The 24,026-nt window shown below is 49.7% G+C and overlaps 1 protein-coding gene across 1 annotated transcript in view; it reads left to right on the top strand.

Moving 5' to 3' along the window:
• MAP3K15 (mitogen-activated protein kinase kinase kinase 15) overlaps positions 1–24,026 on the top strand; it is a 203,522-nt gene that overhangs the window by 173,789 nt on the left and 5,707 nt on the right. The window contains exons 19-25 of the mRNA XM_030807584.1: positions 9,295–9,452; positions 14,900–15,083; positions 15,865–16,024; positions 16,765–16,939; positions 18,063–18,248; positions 18,516–18,621; positions 20,538–20,703. Coding sequence (XP_030663444.1) covers positions 9,295–9,452; positions 14,900–15,083; positions 15,865–16,024; positions 16,765–16,939; positions 18,063–18,248; positions 18,516–18,621; positions 20,538–20,703 — 1,135 coding nt within the window. The remainder of the gene's footprint in view (positions 1–9,294; positions 9,453–14,899; positions 15,084–15,864; positions 16,025–16,764; positions 16,940–18,062; positions 18,249–18,515; positions 18,622–20,537; positions 20,704–24,026) is intronic.

Genomic DNA, 24,026 nt, shown 5'->3' with positions numbered 1-24,026 from the left:
CCTTGGTACTCATCCCCATTCCCACTCCAGCCCCACCTCATCACTCATCTGCTTTGTTGTGTTTGTGTGGCTTTGCCCGTTGTGGATATTCATATGCTTGGAATGAATACAGTGTGTGGGTTTTGCATGTAGCTTCTTGCACGTTGAGTCCTGTTTTTGCAGTTCCTCCATGCAGTGGTGTGTATGGGTACTTCGTTGTTCTTCATGGCTGAATGACATTCCATTGTGTGGAGAACCACATTTGGTTCGTCCATTTACCAGTTAACAGTCATTTGGGATTGTTTCTACTTTTTGGCCACTGTGAATAATGATGCTGTGAACATTCACATACAAAACGTGTGCGAACATGTGTTTTCAGCCCTCTTGGGTAGATACCTAGAAGGAGAACTTGGGACAGGAACTCTGTTCTTGTCTGGCTGCAAACATCATTGGTTCAAATCCTGGCCCAACCACTTGCTAGCTGTGTGACTTTGGGCATATTACTTAACCTCCATGTGTCTCAGTTTCTTCGTGAGTAAAATAGAAATGCTCGTTGTACCTACTCATAGGGTTTTTATGAGGGTAAAGTGAGTTACTGATGAAGTGCTTTGACTGGTCCCTGGCACATAGCAAGTGCAATTGAAGTGTTTGCTAATTAAATACTCACTTGTACTTAGAAGTCATGGGTTATTAGAGCTGGAAAGAGGCTTTGAGAGAACTGAGTTTGTGTGTGTAACTAACGTGTTGAACCCATTGGACTCAAAGGGTGTAATCACAAAAGCCACTGGATTTTTCTCTCCCACTTTTCATCCTGTCTGGGGCGGGAGTTCTTTCCTTTGACTTTTCCAGCCACCCTTACATAACAGAGAAAGTCATAATGACACTTGAAGGAGTGCACACAGTCTGAATTCAAGAATTAAAAAGGACTCATCACTTGAACCCGGGAAGCGGAGGTTGCATGAGCCGATTGCGCCACTGGACTCCAGCCTGGGTGACAGAGCAAGACCCTGTCTCAAAAAAAAAAAAAAAAAAAAAGTCAGGCTGATATACTGATCAACGCCCTGGTCCTCATTCAAAAGTCAGACCCCTCTCCCCTCTCCCTGCAGGCAGTGACCTCTGGTCAGGAGCTGGGTGTTGGCTTTTTCTCCCTAATCACCAGCTGCAGGAAGGAGAGGACAGGGGCAGGGACAGTTGTCACTTGACTAGCACTGTTGGAAGCTGGCTTTGCGTGCTGTGGGCCTGGCTGATGTTATTTTCCCTCGCTGGCTCCCTCTGGATGTAACTCCTGTGTCGTGGGCAGGGGCCTGTTCTTTGGCTGACCGCCCCCTCCTCCCAGTCATTTGCCCCTGACATCACATCCTCCTTCCATCTCTTTCTGTTGAGGGATTCAGATCGTGGAGGACTGCGTTTGAGGAGGAATTCCTTTTCTTTTTTTCTTTTTTCTTTATTTTTTATCGGGCAGCCCCTGGAACCAGAATAGGTTCTGAGAGAGACTCCCAGGATTCCTTTTAAGAAGACCATAGGCTGGGCACGGTGGCTCACGCCTGTAATCCCAGCTCTCTGGGAGGCTGAGGCGGGAGGATCGCTTGAGCCCAGGAGTTTGAGACCAGCCTGGCCAACATAGTGAGGCCCCGTCTCTACGAAAAATATAAAAATTAGCTGGGTGTGGTGGTGCGCACTTGTAGTCTCAGCTACTCGGGAGGCTGAGGTGAGAGAATCACTTGAGCCCAGGAGAATGAGGCTGCAGGGAGTCATGATTGTGCCACTGCACTCCAGCCTGGGCGACAGAAATGAGACCCTGTCAATCAGTCAATCAATCAAATAAGTAATAAAATAAAAGATAAACCCTAAGCCAGTATTTCTGTAATAGGGTCCCCCATCTGGTGTCCAGAGTTCATGCAGCTTCAGCCCACTGTTGAGAGGGTGTGGCAGTATCCCCAGACCTTACAGCCCCCCGTCTGCTGCTGGAAGTTACCTTTGCTCCCTTGGGAGCCAGTCCACTGTGTAATTTACCTACAGGAACACACACACACGGAGCTGAGTTGGCTCAGTGAAGCCCCCTTCAAAGGCTTTGGGTTAGGAACCAGTGGCGCCCCCTTCCCACCAGGCTCATCCCTTGGTCAGGTCAACTAGGGTAGTCCCCTGGACTATGGGAAAATCGTACCTTACTTTTCTTTTCTGTACTTGATTAATATGAAATCTTGAAATTTGGGCTCTAACGGTATCTCCAAGGGCCTATGGAAGATGTGATGATCGTAAGTTGGTTTTGAGTGGCTTGAGTTGCCCTGGGCCCACGCCCTTTTGGGGACAGTCCTGCCCCAAATCCTGTAACTTGGGAGAGGGTAGGCAGCCCAGCATAGCTCTCCCTAAAGAAGCTGTCTCAGCACCACCCCCCTAAACTACTCTGTCAACTCTCTCAGCCCCTTGATCAGATTAGAAGGTCCCTGGGCCTCAGTTACAAACTCGTGTCTTCTGCCGTGTGTCTTCTTTGCTGGTAATCTGAAAATCCTATTGGACAATTCTCCAGGAGTCCCCAGTGGATTTTGTGCCCTAGGGGGGCTGAGTCAGTGCCTGTGGGTCTCTTGGTCACCTTGTTCTGAACTCTGCACCGCTGCCCTGGTGTAGGTACCTAAGAGCCGTAGTGGGCTGTGACCAGTGACCAGTGTGGTAGGGCATACCTTGGAGGAAATATAGTTTAGGGAGCATATGGGGCCCCAAGAGAGCCAGATTTTTTTTTTTTTTTTGAAATGGAGTCTTACTCTGTCGCCCAGGCTGGAGTGCAGTGGCGCGTTCATCGCTCAGTACAACCTCCACCACCCGGGTTCAAATGATTCTCCTGCCTCAGCCCCCCAAGTAGCTGGGACCACAGGTGCACGCCACTGTGCCCGGCTAATTTTTGTATTTTTAGTAGAGACGGGGTTTCACCATGTTGGCCAGGTCGATCTCGAACTCCTGACCTCAAGCCATCCACCTGCTTCGGCCTCCCAAAGTGCTGGGATTCAGGTGTCAGCCACCGTGCCTGGCCTATGAGAGCCAGATTTTTTTTTTTTTTTTTTTTTTTTTTTTTTTTGAGACGGAGTCTTGCTCTGTCGCCCAGGCTGGAGTGCAGTGGCGCAATCTCGGCTCACTGCAAGCTCCGCCTCCCAGGTTCACGCCATTCTCCTGCCTCAGCCTCTCCGAGTAGCTGGGACTACAGGCGCCCGCCACCACGCCCGGCTAATTTTTTTGTATTTTTAGTAGAGACGGGGTTTCACCGTGGTCTCGATCTCCTGACCTCGTGATCTGCCCGCCTCAGCCTCCCAAAGTGCTGGGATTACAAGCGTGAGCCACCGCGCCCGGCTGAGAGCCAGATTTAAGTAAAACCAATTTTCCAGGATTCGTGCGTGATTCACATGCCCCACAATGCCATCTTCACTTGGTTTTCTTGACAGAATCCAGCCTTTGGGATAGCTGATGTACACACCCAACATGGATCCTGCCAGGGAGTGTTCCCTTGAGTATTTGAAATAGTTGTGTGCGTCCATCTCTCTCTGTTGGCTGTACTGAGAGTGGATGGTTACCCTGTGAATACAGTAGTGAATAAAATGGAGCACCTAGTTTTCCATTAGTGCCCTGTACCTTCCAGTTATATGGAAGGATGCTCCAATATGACTTTGGAAATCTTTACATGTGCTGCTCTTATTCAGGCAGCTTTTTTTTCCAGCAGCGCTTCTTTTTGATGTAGTATATGGATGAGTGAGGTCATGGTGTGTAGTTCTGAACTTGGAGGTAGAAGACAATGGGTTCTAGCCTAAGCGAATCCTTTAGCCTCTCTGAACCTCAGTTGCCTCCTGTGTAAAGTAGGAATAACGGTACATAGTGCTTCCTCTGCCCAACCTTCCAGAGTCGTTTGAGTCAGATGGCCAAGGCTATGTGGAGACAATTGGTAAGCCATCAAGTGCTCACCAGAAGTCAGATTTGTGGCAGGCAGCCTCCAAAATGACCCCCAACGATCCCTACCTCCTGATAGTCACACCCTTGCATAGTTCCCTCCCGTTGAATGTGGACTGGACTTAGCGACTTGCTTCTAATGAATAGGAAGAAGTGGGAGTGATGGTGTCTGACCTGGAGACTAGGTCATAAAAGGCAGTGTGCCATTCCTCTTTCTCTCGGATCACTCTCTCCGAGGGAAGCCACGTCTCAAGCCAGTCCTGTGGAGGATCCCATGTAGTGAAAACCCGAAGCCCCCCACTAGCTCTATCCTTAGTGAGCTTGGAAACTGATCCTCCAGCCCCAGTCCAGCCTTCAGATGACTGTAGCCCCAGCTGACATCTGGACTGCAACTTCCTGGGAGACCCTGAGCCAGGTCCACCCAGCTAGGTAGTTGCTCCTGGATTTCAAGCCTTAGAAACGCTGTAAGACCTAACTATTTGTTGTTTGAGTTGATAGATTTGGGGGATCATTTCTTAAACAGCAATAAATAACTAATATGAATGTCATTATTACATCCTTGCCTTTAGAAAGAGTGCTGTTCACCATGGCTCCATATTTTTAAAAATGTGCAAATTTATTTATTTTTAACTTTTGTGGGTATATAGTAGGTATATATATTTATGGGGTATTATATAGACTATTTCGATACAGGCATACAATGTGTAATAATCACATCAGGGTAAATAAGGTATTTATTACCTCAGGAATTTATCCTTTGTGTTACAAACAATCCAATTATGCTCTTTTCAGTTTTTTAAAATGTACAGTTTTTTTTTTGTTGTGGTTGTTGTTGGTTTTTTTTTTGAGACAAGGTCTCACTCCCATCCGCCCAGGCTGGAGGGCAGTGGCGTGATCTTGGTTCACTGCAGCTCCAACTTCCTGGGCTCAGGTGATCCTCCCACCTCAGCCTCCCAAGTAGCTGAGACTACATGTGCACACCACCAACCCTGACTAATTTTTTGTACTCTTTTAGTAGAGATAGGGGTCTCGCTATGTTGCCCAGGCTGGTCTCAAACTCCTGGGCTCAAGTGATTCACCCACCTCAGCCACCCAAAGTGCTGGGATTGCAGGCATGAGCCACCGTGCCCAGCCAAAATGTATTGACTATAGTCACCCTCTTGTGCTATCAAATACTAGATCTTATTCATTCTTTCTATTTTTTTTGTACCCACTAACCATCCCCACCTTCCCCCAGTCCCCACTACCCTTCCCAGCCTCTGGTAACCATCCTTCTACTCTCCATGTCCCTGAGTTCAATTGTTTTGATTTTTAGCTCTCACAAATAGAACATGCAATGTTTCTCTTTCTATGCCTGACTTATTTCACTTTATATAATGATCTCCAGTTCCATCCATTTTGTTGCAGATGACAGGATCTCATTCTTTTAATGGCTGAATGGTACTCCATTGTGTAAAAGTACCACATTTTCTTTATCCATTCATCTGTTGGTGGACACTTAGGTTGCCTCCAAATCTTGGCTATTGTGAACAGAGCTGCAACAAACATGGGAGTGCAGATGTCTCTTTGATATACTGATTTCCTTTCTTTTGGGTATATACCTAGGAATGGGATTGCCGGATCCTATGATAACTCTATTTTTAGTTTTTTGAGGAACCTCCAAACTGTTCTCCATAGTGGTTGTACTAATTTACAATCCCACCAACAGTGTCTGAGGGTTCCCTTTTCTCCACATCCTCGCCCATATTTGTTATTGCCTGTCTTTTGATATCAGCCATTTTAACTGCAGTGAGATGCTATCTCACTGTGGTTTTTGCATTTTTCTGATGATTAGGGATGTTGAGCACCCTTTCATATGCCTGTTGGCCATTTACAAATGTCTTCTTTTGAGAAATGTCTATTCAGATGTTTTGCCCATTTTTAAAAATCTAATTATTAGATTTTTTCCTATAGAGTTGTGTGAGCTCCTTATATATTCTGGTGATTAATCCCCTGGCAGAGGGGTATTATGCAAATATTTTCTCCCATTCTGTGGGTTGTCTCTTCACTTTGCTGACTGTTTCCTTTGCTGTGCAAAATCTCCAAATTTAGAATTAAGCAGACTAAATAGGCTTCAATTATGAAATAATTGTACCAGGATGGACAGTTATTTGACCAGAGCCAATTAGCCATTGATGTTTGGTTTAGCATTTTTTTTCTACTGCTGGATACATCTATAAATGTATTCTCTTGCTCTTTGAAGAAATAAATTTGGTGATTATATTAGTCAGGGTCGAGGCAGAAAAACAAAAATAACCCGTTATTTCCACGGAGAGAATTTAATAGAAATAACTGTTTGCTGGTTACCAAAAACCAAAAAGGCAGAAAGGGAGGCCCTGAGGTATCAGGAAGCCTACACCCCTGGGGCTTGGGGGTCAAATGGGAAGGTGAGATTAGAACTTGTTGGGAGGGAATGTCACCAGGCTGGAGCAGGTACCTCTGAGGGGCAAGATGAGGCTGGTTCTGGAAGTACAGGGTGACACACAGCTGGAGACTGGGGCCAACTGAGGGTCCAACGCAAAGCTTAGGGCCACAGCAAGCACACAGTAGGTCTCTGCTCCCTCCCGCATCCTTCCAGGGTCTCTCTTTAGCGCCACCTGGTTGCAGAGCCTAATGGGGAGCTGCAGGTGAAGCGGAGTCCCAGACTCAGCGTCACAGAGCAGAGCTGAGAGAGGGTAGCTTCATAAGCAGCACAGTATCGGATCCTTCCTCAATTAGGGATTCGTTAGAAGGCACATTCCCTGCCAAGACCTCTCCCTCTGTTACAGCAGCAAGAGCCCATAGGGGATATTGTGTCACCGGACGTTCCCTTCTTGGGGCTCTGGGATTTCCTAACAGGGCATCAAGTGTAATGCGCTGCCATGTTGCCCAACTCTGCAACTCACTGAACACTTCCCCGCCAGGGCATCAGCTCTGGAGACCAAAGCCATCATTTGTGCCTCATCGATCTGTTGTGCTCACTGATACAACCCAATTCATATTTAAATTTATATTTAAGTCACTTGTAATTGAATACAATTAAAACTTAAAAATGCATTTCTTCAGTCTCACTAGCTACATTTCAAGGGCCCAACAGTCAAATATATGAGGCTAGTGACTACCATAGTTAACCACACAGAATAGAACGTTGCCATCATCACAGGACATTCCATCCTTTACAGCTGCCCCTAGAGTATTTAAAATGGGCATGGGAAGAATGCTAATAAGACATAGGATCTTCCAGAGGGGGGACATAGGAGGTAGCTTCTCCAAACTTTATAGCCAGTGTGCCCTTTGCTTTCTTTCTTTTTTTTTTTTTTTTTTTTGGAGACAGAGTCTCACTCTGTCGCCAAGGCTAGAGTGCCAGTGATGCAATCTCAGCTCATTGCGAACCAGGTTCAAGGGATTCTCCTGCCTCAGCCTCCCGAGTAGCTGGGATTACAGGCACCCACCACTATGTCTGGCTAATTTTTGCATTTTTATATTTTTAGTAGAGACGGGGTTTCGTCATGTTGGCCATGCTGGTCTCGAACTTCTGACCTCAGGTGATCCGCCCACCTTGGCCTCCCAAAGTGCTGGGATTACAGGCGTTAGCCACCGTGCCTGGTCCTGCTTTCATTGATTAAACCTTTGGTTGTGTAATCCTGAGATAGGCCTTTGAATTTCTCTGGGTTTCAGTGTTCTATTCATGCGTGGCCAAGGTCATCTCTGACTTTGCTGTCTTTTTCTAAATTTCTTTGCCAGCCCCCAGTAGCTGCTGTCACTTTCGCATGTCTCCTTTGCACAGGCTGAGTTTCAAGGAAAACGAAGGATGTTATTCGCAGAGCCCTTGACTGACCTCCCCATGTGCTGTCTCCCCTCAACAACCTTTCAGCTTCCCGCCGTCACAGCTGATCACCACCTTCTCTGTGGCACACCTCTGGTAGCTCGTGACCCACAAGAGCACGTCCAAAGCCAGAGCCCTGGGCCCACCCTGCTTGCCACTGGGCCTGTGCCCTTGCCATTGCCTCCTTAACTATTCCCACACCCTGCCCTGTGTCAGACATCGCTTGTTCCCTGGACCCGCTATCTATCTCACACCCATGATCCCCTTCGTCCAGCTCTCCAGCCTTCACAGCAGGAGCCTGCTTCCCTGACAGCCCCGGCTACCAACCCAGCAGTTACACTTTACCCAGGCTGCTCCCCACCAAGGCCTGAGCCTGGCAGGGGTGCTAGAACCCAGGTGGGATTCTTCCAGTGGATGACTTTGGGCTGCAGACTCCCCAGCGGCCTGTCTGAAGCCCTCTACGGGCTGCTCTCCCATCCCAGATTCTTCCTGATTCTGCCTTCCCCTCTGCTCCCAGGTGTTGGACCTGCCGTGTGGTCCGCAGCCGGCCCCGCCCGCCCTGCTCCCTCCCGCTTTGTCCTTCAGAGACCTTTTCCCCAATACATCTCTCATATGTCTCATCTCGTCTTGGCATTTTACTCCTCAGAGACCCAAATGGACACAGCCATAGTTTTCCCTGACCCGAACCAGGCAGAGAGTCAAACCCTATTTTATTAATGTTCTTGTAGCCTTCTGTGTATTTCTCTGTCCTAGCACCTACCACATTTTGCCATTACTGCTACTGCTGCCAGCATTCTAGCTCCTCCACTAGGCAGCTCCCTACCATCAGGCTGTGTTTCTCACGTTCTGGCTTCCCTGTATTTGGCATGTACTAATATGTGCTGACTGAATTGCGCCATTTGTCCTTTGAGGGGCCAGGCAGTCCTCTCTCCACATGGTTAGTATTAAAGGAAGGCATGTTGCATGTCTCTGGTCAAAGAAATATGCAGTCAGGCCAGGAGCAGTGGCTCATGCCTATAATCCCAGCACTTTGGGAAGCTGAGGCAGGCACATCACCTGAGGTCAGAGAGACCAGCCTGGCCAACATGGTAAAACCTCATCTCTACTAAAAATAGAAAAATTAGCCGGGCATGGTGGTGTGTGCCTCTAATCTCAACTACTTGGGTGGCTGTGGCATGAGCATCGCTTGAACCCAGGAGGCAGAGTTTCCGGTGAGCCGAGATCATGCCACTGCACTCCAGCCTGTGCGACAGAGCGAGACTCTGTCTCAAAAAAAAAAAAAAAAAAAAAGCAACCATATTATTTATGCATGGGACAAGACTCCATCTGCCATTCGTGAAGCCATTCATTTCACAGTTAGTGGTGGGTTTTTTGTTTTGTTTTGTTTCTGAGACAAGGTCTTGCTATATTGTCCAGGCTGGTCTCCAACACCTGGGCTCAGGTGATCCTCCTGCCTCAGCCTCCCGAGTAGCTGGGACTACAGGCCACTTAGTTTCTGAGCAATATGGTACCCACAGTCTGTTTGTTTGTTTTCCAAATAGGCACCCTGCAGTACATGGCACCTGAGATAATTGACCAAGGGCCTCGCGGGTATGGTGCCCCAGCCGATATCTGGTCCCTGGGCTGCACCATCATTGAGATGGCCACCAGCAAGCCTCCGTTCCATGAGCTCGGTGAGCCGCAGGCAGCCATGTTCAAAGTAAGTCATGCTCTGTGATTGAGGTTGGGCGTGGTTGGGAAGTAGAATTAAAAACAAAGTCTCCTCCCAATCCAGAAAACCTCTCCACAAAGGTAGGAGAGAAGGAAACAGTTTTTTAACTGGATAAGCATGAAACCAGAATGTGAGATGCATCACAGGCAATCCACTGAGACTGCAAAGACGGAAAGCGATCTCACCGTTTCATAGAGCCGAGTAGACACAACCCGTGACATCTGTGTTCTCAAGAGAAACCGTAACTAGTCCTCAAGTAAGACAACTTGGTGGTGCCATTTGTCACAAGGAGCTCATCTTAGATTCACCTGGTGATTGGGGGGACCATTGGTGTTCACTGTTTGGCTTCATCCAAAGGAAAATATAGGCCGGGCACGGTGGCTGACGCCTGTAATCCTAGCAATTTAGGAGGCCGAGATGGGTGGATCACCTGAGGTCAGGAATTAGACACCAGCCTGGGCAACATGGTAAAACCCCATCTCTAATACAAAATACAAAAATCAGCTGGACGTGGTGGCGCATGCCTGTAATCCCAGCTACTCGGGAGACTGAAACAGGAGAATCACTTGAACCCGGGAGGCAGAGGTTGCAGTGAGCTGAGATTGCACCACTGCAGTCCAGCCTGGGTGTCAGCAAGACACTACCTCAAAAAAAAAAACAAAAACAAAAACAAAAAACAGTAAACTTCTCATATCTTTAAGACAGTAGGTAGTTTTGGAGTGAAGCCACCATCAAAGTTAGAAACCTACCTTCCTATTTGTGGGGAGAGCAGAGTTATGAAAAAATCAATAAAAGATGACAAGTTTAAAAAAAAGAAAAAGGAAACTAGGAGATAGAGGCCCTATCTTCTTTGATGATTACATTTCAAAGAGATGGCTTCCAGGTCCTTGCAAAAGACATTTCTGGCAAGAGTCTTATTTAGCTGTTTAAAAGATTCACATATATCTCGGAGACAGAGAAAGAACCTTAGAGTTAGAAGTTCTCTCAAGTCAAGGCTCTAAGAAAGCTGGGTGGGGTGGAGGAGGGTCCTTTCCCCTTATTTTCAACAGGGAGAATCCAGCCCCTTAGTTTCCCTTCATGTTTGCTCTTACAGTGGGTAAGGCTCAAAGGCCATGTGGGGTCTGTGCCTTTGGGAGACAGGTTTCTGACTGGCTTCTGGAGCGGTGGGAGTTGGGCTATCAGGTAAATATATCCCTTATCATTCCAATAACCCTCCCCGAGCTAACAGGAAGGGCAGCCCATGTGCTGGGGCCAACATCGTGCAGATTGAGCATTGCGGGTGGGGGTTTTACCGCCGAGCAGCCAAGATAGTGGAAAGGGATGTCCTTCCTTGTGACCTCACGGGAAGCTGATGCCAGGACACCCTTGTGTACCCAAGGTCGGGTGTGCAGCTTCTGGCTCATGTATGCTTAGAAACATGTAAGGGGCTTGATAAGGTTTGGCCGTGTCCCCACCCAAATCTCATCTCGAATTGTAGTTCCCATAATCCCCATGTGTTGTGGGAGGGACCCGGTGGGGATAATTGAATCATGGGGGTGATTTTCCCCCATCCAGTTCTTGTGATAGTGAGTTATCACGAGATCTGATGGTTTTATAAGGGGCTTCCCCCTTTGCTGGTTCTCATTGTCCTGCCGCCCTGTGAAGAGGTGCCTTCTGCCATGGATGTAAATGTCCTGAGGCCTCCGCAGCCACGTGGAACTGTGAATCAATTAAACCCCTTTATAAATTACCCAGTCTCAGGTATTTCTTCATAGCAGCATGAGAACAGACTAATGCAGGGCTCTAGCCCTAGGATGCCGTTACCAGCACTGACCTTCCATGGAGCACTGCCTTGAGACAGCAGGGTCACAAAAGGCCAAATGGCCATTGCTTATGGATGATGAGGCCACAGTGTGTGCACACGGCCCTGATAGAACACGATTCCAGAGGCGTCTTCCTGGCTTCTCTGCCAAACATGGCACCTTCATGGCCTGTGTCTGTGCCAGGCTCTCTGCTTGTCTCTTGGGCAGAAGGAACTTGGAGGTGTGAGTGCAGGTTTCTGCTGGTTGAGGTGAGGGCAGCACATTCAATGGGTCCTGAGTGCTGCCTGCTTGGGTGCCTTGGCTGCTCTCTTCAGCCCGGCGAGGCCCCTGCAGAAGGATCTCAGAGCTTCTCACCCTCCTATCAGCTGCTTGGGTTCAGAGCCAAGGCCAAGACCTCAAGTCGACAAGAGTCTTCTGACACCTGCAATCCCAAGAGGACCCTCAGCTCCTGGGCTGGAAGGCAGCGATGACTTTCCTCGGCACTTTGACCGTGTGCGGTGGACCCTGTTGGGGCTGTTGTAGATCTGACCTGCAGCTTCCATGGCAGCGTTGGAATAAACAGCAGCTGGTGACGAGAAAAACATGAGGCCCACCTGAGAGCCACAGCCGGCTGCTTTCTGACCTGCTGCTGACTTCCGGGAAACCAGGGAGAGAGCTGAAAGCTGTGACTGGCTCGATTCCTCCACAGGGCATGCATGGCTCCCCGCCTCCCCTTGTTTTTGTTTAGCTAATTCACTGTACAAAGTCTCTGTTTTGTTTGTTTGTTTGTTCGTTTGTTTTTTGACAGAGTCTCACTCTGTCACCCAGATTGGAGTAGAGTGGCACGATCTTGGCTCACTGCAGCCTCTGCCTCCCAGGTTCAAGCGATTCTCCTGCCTCAGCCTCCCAAGTAGCTGGGATTGTAGGCATGGGCCACCATGCCTGGCTATTTTGTATTTTTAGTAGAGATGGGGTTTCACCATGTTGGCCAGGCTGGTCTCAAACTCCAGTGATCCATCTGCTTCCGCGTCCCAAAGTGCTGGGATAACAGGTGAGAGCCACCGTGCCCAGCCTGTACAAAGGGTTTGAAAATGTATTGACTTTTTTGGATGGCATATGAAGTCACTTTTCATTGCCAATGAGAAAGTTATTATTAAATAAGTAATGGCCCCTGTGTTATTTCTGGGATCCTTCAATCCTTTAGAAAACTTTCAAGAAACTTCTGGGCAGTGTCTGAAACAAAGGAAACTCTCTTTCCCCTGAAGGGACTGTTACAGGTTTAACTATGTCACCCAAAAATGATATATGGAAGTCCTAACCCCCAGTACCTCAGAATGTGACCTTTGGAAATAGGGTCTTTACAAAGAAAATCAAATGAAAATGGGGTCTGGAATGTGGGCCCTAATCCAGTATGACTGGTGTCTTTGTACTTTTTTTTTTCTTTTTTAAATCTTTCTATTTTTTTTTAACTAGTCAAGTGAAACAGTGGGAGTGGGGAAGGAACAAAGAAATCTGTAACTGGTTGTCACCAACTAGCTGCAAACACCACTGCACTTGGACCAGCCTGGTGTCTTTTAAAAAGGGAGGATATTTGAGCCAGGTGCATTGGCTCACCCCTATAATCCCAGCACTTTGGGAGGTTGACACAGGAGGATCACTTGAGGCCAGGAGTTCAAGATCCCCCGGGGCAACATAGCAAGACCCCGTGTCTACAAAACATCAAAAAATTAGCCCATGTGGTGGTACACACCTGTGGTCCCAGCTACTCAGGAACCTGAGGCAGGAGGATCCCTTGGGCCCAGGAGTTGGAGGCTGCAGTGAGCTATGATCATGCTACTGTATTCCAGCCTGGGTGACCAAGTGAGACCCTGTCTCAAAAAGTTGGGGGGTGGGGGTGGAGATTTAGACACACATGCTCAGAAGACAAAGTACAATTCCCAGGGGAATGCCTCGGGGAGGCAGAGGAGTGAGGGGGTGCATCTAGGAGCCAAGGAGCGCCAGAGACTGCCTGCAGACCACGAGAAGCGAGAAGAGGCAAAGGGGGATTCCCTACATGTTTCAGGAGTCCCTGGCCCTGTCAACGCTTGGATCTTGGACTTCCAGCCTCCAGGACTGTGAGACAATAAGCACCTGTTGTTTCAGCCACCCAGTTTGTGGTATTTTGTTACAGTGGCCCTAGAAGACCAATACGAGGAGCTTTTGGGTCACAGCAAAGCACCCTTAAAGAGGGCATCCCGGCTGGGTGTCAGCATGCTGCCCACATTTGCTGTTTTCAGAGAGCCAGGGGAGAGGCCACCCTTTCCTCTTCATGTTCTTGCCTGAATGTTGGTCTTTGTACCCCTAGTGCCTGTGAGCAGTGCCAGCTTAACCTCCCTACTGCTCAGGTGAGAGGAGCCACCTGTGAGGCGCCCTGCATTGCAGACCTGGCAGTGGGTGGGATTTCACCCAGCATTTAGTGTTCTTCAAATCCGTAACTCCTGAGCTGGGCAGCCTGGTCAGGAGGAGCGGTGTGTTGGAAACAGCACATGGCTGTGGCTGCCAGGTCAAGGGCCTTGGGGACAGGAAGTCGGGAGGCCCAGCCCTCTACACTCTGCAGCACCCTGAGCTCACTTGGCGGGGCTTGTGGAGGCTGAGCCAGCCCCCAGGAGCTCTGAGGAGCTGGGAATGGGTGTGGGTCTAGAGGACAGAACAGCTTCCATGCCTGGATTGTTGGGTGGGCTTGGAAAAGACACAGGGTAGACTGTGAAACTGAAGGTGACAACTCCTAAAAAGATGAGAGGGCCACCCTACTGGGAACAGTTATGAAGGAGGGGGCTATGTAACATGTCATGGAAGCATGTCCGTGTCACAGCGAGATGTGACAGCTCAGAACCAACTCTTGCTTCCCTACAGGTCACAGGGACAGAGAGCCATTAGTTACCTGTCTATACATTGGCAGCCTCAAGGTTTTGTCTGCTTGTGGTTTTGAGCTGGAGGCTGGGAATCTGGGCTGTGGATGCAGAGGGATTGAGAGGTATTAAAGGCATCTCTTGGGGACCGTGTGCGTCAGGGAATAGGTAACAGATGCCTTTGAGTATCCTTAGAGGACATGCCGCCCTAGGCTGTGGCCCAAGTCCCATCTCAGTTCTCTACTGCTATGTACCAAACCACCCCAAAATTTCAGAAGCTTACAACGATGACTTTTTCTCATGCCTCTTTGAGCTGACTGTTGGCTCTTCTGTGGGGTTTGCCTGGGCTCACTCATGTGGTTGCAGCCAAGTGGTGGTTTGGTGGAGCAGGGGGGCCTGAGAGGCCCCTCCCTCATGGCAATTCCAGCTGGGATGGCTGGGGCGTCCTCTCCACAGGGTCGTGCTTCCTGGGTTTCCTCTCTGCGTGGTGGTCTCGGGGCTTTAAGGGTGACTAGCAGAGCCACAAGACCTCTTAAGGCCCAGGCCCCGAAACTCTCACCATGTCACTTCTGTCACTATCGGTTGGTCAAAGTGAAGTCACAAGATGCCAGGGAGGGGGAAATGGACTCCACCTCGGGGTGGGAGGAACGAGAACATGACGTTGCAAAGGGGCTGCCCGGTGTACGGGGGCTTTGCACTGAGACGTGGATACCCGAATTCACCCAAGGCCTCACTGACACATCGGTTGCCTCTCCCTTAAATGCAGGTGGGCATGTTTAAGATCCACCCTGAGATTCCAGAAGCCCTTTCGGCTGAAGCCCGAGCCTTCATTTTATCCTGTTTCGAGCCTGACCCCCACAAACGTGCCACCACCGCTGAGCTACTGAGAGAGGGTTTCTTAAGGCAGGTGAACAAGGGCAAGAAGAACCGAATTGCCTTCAAGCCCTCAGGTGAGGCCTCCCTGGACAGCTGGGGCGGCACCCTGGCCACATGAATGCTGGGCGCCGGGCTTCTCTGCTGCTCAGGAGGGAGAGTTCTGGCTATCCAGAGCCCTGGGCTGCTCACGTCATGCCCATTTTTGTGAAGAGTGACGGGGCCTGTGCAGTAGGTTTGGAGGTTGTCAAAATCCAGCTAATAAATGCACCTCGATCTCCTGACAGAGGCCCAGGGAGTCTCTGGGTGACTGGGCTGCCGTCTGCTGGAAGTTGTTCCTTCGGGATTGGGAAGAGAGTGGGGAGGCAAGAGGTACCCCAGCTGGGTTCTGCGTCTTCCCCATGTGCGGAGCCTGGGGCTTCAGTTTTGGAGCCTGGCTTGTCATCTTGTGCCAACACTGACCTTGATGAAAGGATGTGTCAGGGAGGTTTGCCTGAGGTGGTTGTCCTGCAGGCCACTGAAGTCCAGTGACACCTTCTGGGGCAGTAAGTCCTAACTGGCAATGATGTAAGAGTGGCCCCTGAAAAGGAAGCAGTTTGTCCTCTTTTCCCTGGTACCGATTGGGGTCAGAAGCTGCCACAGAGTGAGTGGCTCAGCAACTTGCTCCATGAGGGACCCCTGACTGCATGCATCTGAGTAGAAATACAGCACCTGGGGCCCGTCCCCCGCCCGACCCACATTTCTACAGGATCCTGGGTGCCTGGGCAGTTCACCTGGGCTTGAGGGGCTGCCAGGGACTCAGCCCCACCCTGTCGTTCTCTGAGTCTCCCCATTCGGTGTCTGGCTGTCCCCCTACAGAAGGTCCCCGTGGTGTCGTCCTGGCCCTGCCCACACAGGGGGAGCCCATGGCCACCAGCAGCAGCGAGCACAGCTCTGTCTCCCCAGACTCCGACGCCCAGCCTGACACACTCTTTGAGAGGACCCGGGCGCCCAGGCACCACCTTGGCCACCTCCTCAGGTACACCCATATCCTGTCCCTCCGCTGCGGGCCCGAAAGGGTGCTGGTAGTCCTCTGCCACAGGGCACCTCCCTGGTCCCAACCAGATGGCCACTGAGGGGTTTTGCTTCCCTTCTGCAGGGCAGTAGGGTGGCTGGCCACCCCATCCTGGCAAGGAGGGCGCTTCGTTCACTTGCTGTCCCTTCCCCTCCCTCCCTGTCCTTTCATTCCCCACATGTGCCCTCCCCCACCTCTCCTCTTCCCTTCTCTCTCCCCTCTCCTTCGACACTTCCCCTCTCTCCTCTTCCCCTTCTCTCTCCTCTTCCCCTTCTCTGTCCCCCTCACCCTTGCCCGCTGTGTCCCTTCATCTTCCGGCCCCCTCCTCCTCCCGGGCCCCTCCTCCTCCCGTCCTCCTTTTCCTTCCTCTCTCTTCCTCCTTCCCCTGTCCCCCTCACCTTCCCTCCCTCACCTCTCCTCCCTCACCTCTCCTTCTGTGCTTGCCCCCTTCCCTCCCTCCCTCCCTCCTCCCTGTCTCCTGGGAGGCTCCTTTACCCCGCCTCCCCCTCCTTCTGCTCTCCCCCCTGCTGTGGGGGTTGACAGAACACTGCATGTCTGTCCTTCCTCCGGCAGTTTCATCTTCTTGAGCACAGGGACTGCATCGCAGTTACCTCTCAGCCCTTCTCCAGGGCGTCCTAACGTGACACACTCCTGGCGACAGTGTCCCGGCACGCACAGAGATTGTCACACGTGTTTGTCCACAGTGTTCCAGACGAGAGCTCAGCCTTGGAAGACCGGGGCTTAGCCTCGTCCCCGGAGGACAGGGACCAGGGCCTCTTCCTGCTACGCAAGGACAGTGAGCGCCGTGCCATCCTGTACAAAATCCTCTGGGAGGAGCAGAACCAGGTGGCTTCCAACCTGCAGGAGTGTGTGGCCCAGGTACTTGCCTGAGGGAGGGCACCGACGCTTCCCGCTCCCTCTGCCCAGGTCCCAGTCCCCAGACAGGTCCAATCAGGGATCTCGGTTCCTGCCGCCCTGGAATATCTGCATGGTTACGGTGACCACTGTAAATGTTTTCCTAACGTCCTTCCCTTCCCCAACAAAACAAAAGAAAATACAAAGAAAAAAAGCTCTGACGAAACATGAATTTGCAGATACTGCAGTGATTCCAGGCATTGGTGGGGCGGTGCTGCCCCCTGGTGAAAACCAGCCAGATTGTAGCAGAAAGCCCGAAGCACCTTCTCTGGCCTCTCATGATCCAGTTGTGAGTCCTGGAGTTAATCCCCAGCTGTAGGACATGCTGGAGCTGCCCTCAGAAGCTGGGAGAACAGCCACCTTGGGGAGAGTGGTTATGGGTGAAAATATCTGATTTTGAACTAGGGCACAGGACTGGCAAACCGATTCCCCTCCCTTATTTCAGTTTATTTTTTATTATTGTTTTTTAATCTTTCTTTCTTTATTTTTTTAGACAGTCTCACTCTGTCGCCCAGGCTGGAGTGCAGTGGTGTGGTCTTGGCTCACTGCAACCTCCACCTCCTAGGTTCAAGTGATTATCCCGCCTCAGCCTTTCGAGTAGCTGGGATTACACGGTGCCCGCCAACACACCCAGCTAATTTCTGTATTTTTAGTAGAGATGGGGTTTCGCCTTGTTGGCCAGGCTGGTCTCGAACTCCTGACCTCAGGTGATCTGCCTGCCTAGACTTCCCAAAGTGCTGGGATTACAGGTGTGAGCCACCGCGCCCGGCCCCCCCTCCCTTATTTCAGATGGAAAAGGGCCTTTTAGGAAGAGGCCGCTGCTCTGCTCTCAACGATGTCTATGGCCTTGATGGGGGCTCTTACAAGGGGTTAAACAGGAAGCCATTCACAGAGGGGCTTAGCTGTGCACCCACCAGGGAGAAGGGGCCAGAACCCTGACAGGAAGGTTATGGAGGGAACAAACAGAGACCCCTTCTCACCTGGGAGTTCCACAAGTTTCTTAGCAAATGGACCGTGTTTCCCCCAGTATGTTCTGAACTCTTGCTCTCTGTCTGACTCAATGAAAATGATTTGTGTGTGTTGTCAGAGTTCCGAAGAGTTGCATCTCTCAGTTGGCCACATCAAGCAAATCATTGGGATCCTGAGGGACTTCATCCGCTCCCCAGAGCACCGGGTGATGGCGACCACAATATCAAAGCTCAAGGTGGACCTGGACTTTGACAGCTCGTCCATCAGTCAGATTCACCTGGTGCTGTTCGGGTTTCAGGATGCCGTAAGTGCTCCATCTGGCCCTAGGGAACACGCCAGATTGTGGAATTCAGTTACCATCTCCTCCCGTAGCCCCCATCTCTTCTTAACTGTATACACCTGAATCCCAAGCTTCAGCAGCTCCTCCTGAACAATGAAGTCCAGGAAATGGCATCTGGGTGAACTGGCTGATTGCATGCGGCCCCCAAGAGGATGAGTGTAGGTTGCCGTGATTCTCCGTGCAATGCACTGGAAATCTGGATTTCTGTGATTGTATTTTTTTTTTTTTTAGGTAAATAAAATTTTGAGGAACCACTTAATTAGGCCCCACTGGATGTTCGCGATGGACAACATCATCCGCCGAGCGGTGCAGGCCGCGGTCACCATTCTCATCCCAGGTGAGCGCCCCCTTTGTGGTCAAGGTCAGCTTTAGGCTGTGAAAAGATAAGAAATATCCTCTTCATTCAACAGTTGTTGCTTTTCTCTTTTCCATCTTGGTTATCTACTTCCTTGGAATTAAATGCATGTTGTCATAGACCTCTTCCAGGGCTGATTCTGTAGTTCTGAGAGCATCTCATGGTGCTGTATTTACGTGTCCCCGAAGCATAATGAAGGTGACTGCACATAGACTCTAACTCACGATCTCAAAAGGGAGCATGCAGCCGGATGCGGTGGCTCATGCCTGTAATCCCAGCACTTTGGGAGGACGAGGTGGGCGGATCACCTGAGGTCAGGACTTCGAGACCAGCCTGGCCAACATAGTGAAACCCCATCTCTACTAAAAATACCAAAAAACTAGCCAGGCTTGGTGGCATGTGCCTGTAATCTCAGCTACTCGGGAGGCTGAGGCAGGAAAATCACTTGAACCCGGGTGGCGGAGGTTGCAGTGAGCCGAGATCACGCCACTGCACTCCAGCCTGGGCAACAGAGTGAGATTCCGTCTCAATAAAAATAAATAAATAAATAATATTAAAAGGGAGCATGGGGCCAGAGGGGAAGGATCCTCCAGTCCCCTGGTATCCCCTTCATCGTGCACTCAGGAATGTCTCCTGGATAATTGACAATACAGTGGCTCAGATTCCTCTCTCTGAATCATCACGTAATAGTTACAGAAATCTTTGGTTTTTGTCGATTTCCTTTTTGAAATGTTACCAAACTTGATTCTCCTTCTCTGGCAACTTCTTCCTGCTAAGGGAAGCTTTACAGCCCATTCTGTTGCCATCATGGTTTCCCCCTTTCCTTCGGCCCCTTGCCGTTTGGCTCCGGCCCACCCTCCTGAATGCACTGTGTAGCCCAGGCTCGGCTGCAGGAGAGGCTTGGGAAATCCCAGTGCTTAATTCCTCTCCCACTCCAAGCAGACACCTTCTGTAGTAAAACGGCACAGGCTTGGGTGGCAGCCTGGCTGTACTTATTTCTTTTTTTTCTTTTTTTTTTTTTTTTTTTTCTTTTTCTGAGACGGAGTCTTGCCCTGTCACCCAGGCTGGAATGCAGTGGCGCAATCTCAGCTCACTGCAACCTCCACCTCCTGGGTTCAAGTGATTCTTGTGCCTCAGCCTTCTGAGTAGCTGAGATTACAGGGGTACGCACCACCACGCCCAGCTACTTTTTTTTTCTTTTTTTTTTTTTAAGACGGAGTCTCGCTCTATCACCAAGCTGGAGTGCAGTGACGCGATCTTGCCTCACTGCAACCTCCATCTCCTGGGTTCAAGCAATTCTCCTGCCTCAGCCTCCCCAGTAGCTGGGGCTACAGGTGCGTGCCACCACACCCAGCTAATTTTTTTAGTAGTGACGGGGTTTCACCACGTTGGCCAGGATGGTCTTGATCTCTTGACCTTGTGATCTGCCCGCCTCAGCCTCCCAAAGTGCTGGGATTACAGGTGTGAGCCACTGCGCCTGGCCCTGGCTAATTTTTGTATATATTTTTTAGTAGACATGGGGTTTCACCATGTTGGCCAGGCTGGTCTCAAACTCCTGACCTCAAGTGATCTGCCTGCCTCAGCCTCCCAAAGTGCTTGGATTACAGCTGTAAGCCACTGCTCCTGGCCTGGTTGTACCTTTTGAACGCTGGCCTTGGCTCACTTCATATCCTTAAGTCTCAATTTCTTCCTCTGGAAACTGGCGTGATCAACTTTATGCTGCAGAGAACCAAATGGAACAGTCTCCTCTCCATTTGTAAAGTCAGCAGTCCCCTAATGGAGCATGGCATGGGCCGGGCCAGCTTCCGAACAGCCCGGTTTGCTGACCTGGGTGTCTGCGACCCCAGGCCCTACTGGCTTGGTTTGCTCACCATGGTCATGTCTTGTGTGATTTCCAGAGCTCCGAGCCCACTTTGAGCCTACCTGTGAGACTGAAGGGGTAGATAAGGACATGGATGAAGCGGAAGAGGGCTATCCCCCAGCCGCCGGACCTGGCCAGGAGGCCCAGCCCCACCAGCAGCACCTGAGCCTCCAGCTGGGTGAGCTCAGGCAGGAGACCAACAGGTGAGGAGCTTCTGGGCCCTCCTCTGGGAGCAGGCGCTGGGACAGTGGCCTGAGCCACCAAGATGCTGATTAATTGGCTTTATTGTTGACCATCTCACCCAGGTCTTAGGAAAAAGCAGCTTCATCATCCATGAACTGGGCAAGGGCGCGTATTCTCAGCCTCAATTGAGGGACTAGAGGAATGCCTTCCTTTAAAAAAAAAAGTCAGAATCAGAGAGGTATAGTACCTTGCCCCAGACCACACAGAAATTACTCATACTAAAAGCAGCAGCACCTCTGAATTCTTTCCCTCTTTTCACCAAGACGGGGCCCCTGGCATGGTGTGTGGGTCTCGCAGGCTCAGCAGCCTGCCCCTGCAGAAGTAGCGGGGTTTGGGGGTTGGTTAGCACTTCATCAGTGGATGCACATCCCATAATCCCAACCCCGAGGAAGTTTGTCCTGTTGTCATTTCTTCCATGTGATTTGTCATGATCCCTAGACGAGCATTAGTGGATAGCTTCCCAACCAGGGAACCCTGGCATCACCATCATATTCCTCCAATGCACTGGTCTGTTTTGTTCACTTCCTGGCACACAGTAGGTGCTTAATATTTGTGAAATGGATGGGCGTGGTGGCTCACGCCTCTAATCCCAACACTTTGAGAGGCTGAGGTGAGTGGATCACTTAAGGTCAAGAGTTTGAGACAGCCTGGCCAACATGGTGAAACCCCATCTGTTCTAAAACTACAAAATTAGCCAGGTATGGTGGGGCATGCCTGTAATCTTAGCTGCTTAGGAAGCTAAGGCAGGAGAATCGATTGAACCCGGGAGGCGGGGGTTGCAGTGAGCTGAGATCGTGCCATTGCACTCTAGCCTGGGCAATAACTCCATCTGAAAAAAAAGAAAGGGGGAAGAAATATTTGTGAAATGAATAAAATTATTCGTGTTTGCTCTGGGAAGTCACATTATCAGCTGTGTGATTTGGTTTTTAAAAGTAATCCATAGTTGGCCGGGCACGGTGGCTCACGCCTGTAAATCCCAGCACTTTGGGAGGCCAAGGTGGGTGGATCATAAGGTCAGGAGTTCGAGACCAGCCTGGCCAATATGGTGAAACCATGTCTCTACTAAAAATACAAAAATTAGCTGGGCGTGGTGGCACATGCCTGTAATCCCAGCTACTCAGGAGGCTGAGGCAGAAGAATTGCTTGAACCCGGGAGGCGGGAGGTTGCAATGAGCCAAGATCGTGCCACTGCACTCCAGCCTGGGAGACAGAGTGAGACTCTGTCTCAAAAAAAAAAAAAAAAAAAAAAAAAAAAAAGTAATCCATAGTCATAGCAAATGAGTTGGTACTCATTCCAAATGACACTTTGTTGCTGTGTGATCATTGGTGAGGAATGCTAATGACTGTTTAACCGGGAGACAAGGGGCCAGCTACGTATTTTGGATGAAAGGTTGTATATGCTGTCAGGGATCTCTCAAATTCAATCTTAGATCATCTAATCATTTCTTTTTTTAAAAGACCCAGAGCTTTAGTTAAATGGTAGTGGTGGCAACATTTTGAAAGTTTTAAAAAATCACAAATATTAAAGTTGGTAATAATACTTAGCATTTCTTTAATATTTGTTCCCAATAAGACTTTTTTTTTTTTTTTAAGTTCAGGGGTACAAGTGCAGGTTTGTTACATAGGTAACCTTGCGTCATGGGGGTTTGTTGTACAGATTGTTTCATCACCCAGGCATTAAGCCTAGTATCCATTAGTTGCTTTTCCTGATCCTCCTCCCACCCTCCACCCCCTGGTAGGCCCCAGTGTGTGTTGTTCCCATGTGTCCATATGTTCTCATCATTTAGCTCCCACGGCATGTGGTATTTGGTTTTTTGTTCCTGCATTTCTTTGCTAAGGATGATGGCCTCCAGCTCCATTCATGTCCCTGCAAAGGACATGATCTCGTTCCTTTTTTATGGCTGCATAGTATTCCGTGGTGTATATGTACCACATTTTCTTTAGTCTATCATCAGTGGATACTTAGGATGATTCCATGTCTTTGCTATTGTGAATAGTGCTGCAACGAACATATATGTGCATGTATCTTTATAATAGAACCATTTATATTCCTTTGGGTATATACCCAGTAATGGGGTTGCTGGGTTGTCCAATAAGATTTATAATCACCAAATTCATAAAATGATTATATATGGGTTTGAAGGTTATTCCTCTCCACTGTCGATAGTCATTGTGTTATTTTCCAGTCTCAGTGGAATGAGGAATTGGTTAGACAGCGGCCAGTCTGTGAATGGCATTGATGTAAACTGTACATTCCTGCATAAGGTGCCTGTCCTTGTGTGTATTAGTCCGTTTTCACGCTGCTGATACATACCAGAAATTGGGCAATTTATAATAAGAGGTTTAATGGACTTACAGTTCCACGTGGCTGGGGAGGCCTCACAATCTTGGCAGAAGGTAAAAGGCACGTCTTACATGGCAGCAGACAAGAGAGAATGAAAGAGCCAGGCGGAAGGGGTTTTCCCTTATAAAACCATCAGATCTCATGAGACTTACTCAATACCATGAGAACAGTATGGGGAAAACCACCCCCGTGATTCAATTATCTCCCACTGGGTCCCTCCCACAACACAAGGGAATTATGGGAGCTACAATTCAAGATGAAATTTGGGTGGGGACACAGCCAAACCATATCACTGTAGTATGAAGTGCCTTGGCTATGTGGCAGTTGGGCAGAGCTGAAGGAAGATGACACCTCTTGGACAGGATGATGTGTCTGTCCTGATGAATGACAGTCCTGAGAGTCCTTCCCACTGGATACAGGCACAAGCTTGAGTTGTCTCCTTCACTAACGTAAAAGAAGGACTACTAGAGAGACCAGGATGAGGGCAGGCAGTGGGGGGAGGGCTGGGAGAGGACTTCTAATTTGCTGAGTGCCAATATTTCCTCTTTGCTGTTGTGCTGGGGTGGAAGTGTTCTCCTCTCCCCACCCCACTTTGCCACCAAATAATCCAGGAGTTCCTGTGTTCTCATCTCTCTACTGTTGCAGTGACTTCTCATGGCAACTTCAATAATTACTGTCAGTCTTTTTTTTTTTTTTTTTTTTTTTTTTTTTGAGATGGAGGCTTGCTCTATCATCCAGGCTGGAGTGCAGTGGCACATTCTTGGCTCACTGCAACTTTCACCTCCCAGGTTCAAGCGATTCTCCTGCCTCAGCCTCCCGAGTACCTGGGACCACAGGTGCACACCACCACACCCAGCTAATTTTTGTATTTTTAGTAGAGATGGGGTTTCACCATATTGGCCAGGCCGGTCTCAAACTCCTGACCTCAGGTGATCCGCC

This window comes from Nomascus leucogenys, chromosome X (genome assembly GCF_006542625.1).
Source record: "Nomascus leucogenys isolate Asia chromosome X, Asia_NLE_v1, whole genome shotgun sequence".
Taxonomy (NCBI): Eukaryota; Metazoa; Chordata; class Mammalia; order Primates; family Hylobatidae; genus Nomascus; species Nomascus leucogenys.
This window is presented reverse-complemented; position numbering and strand designations above follow the sequence as displayed.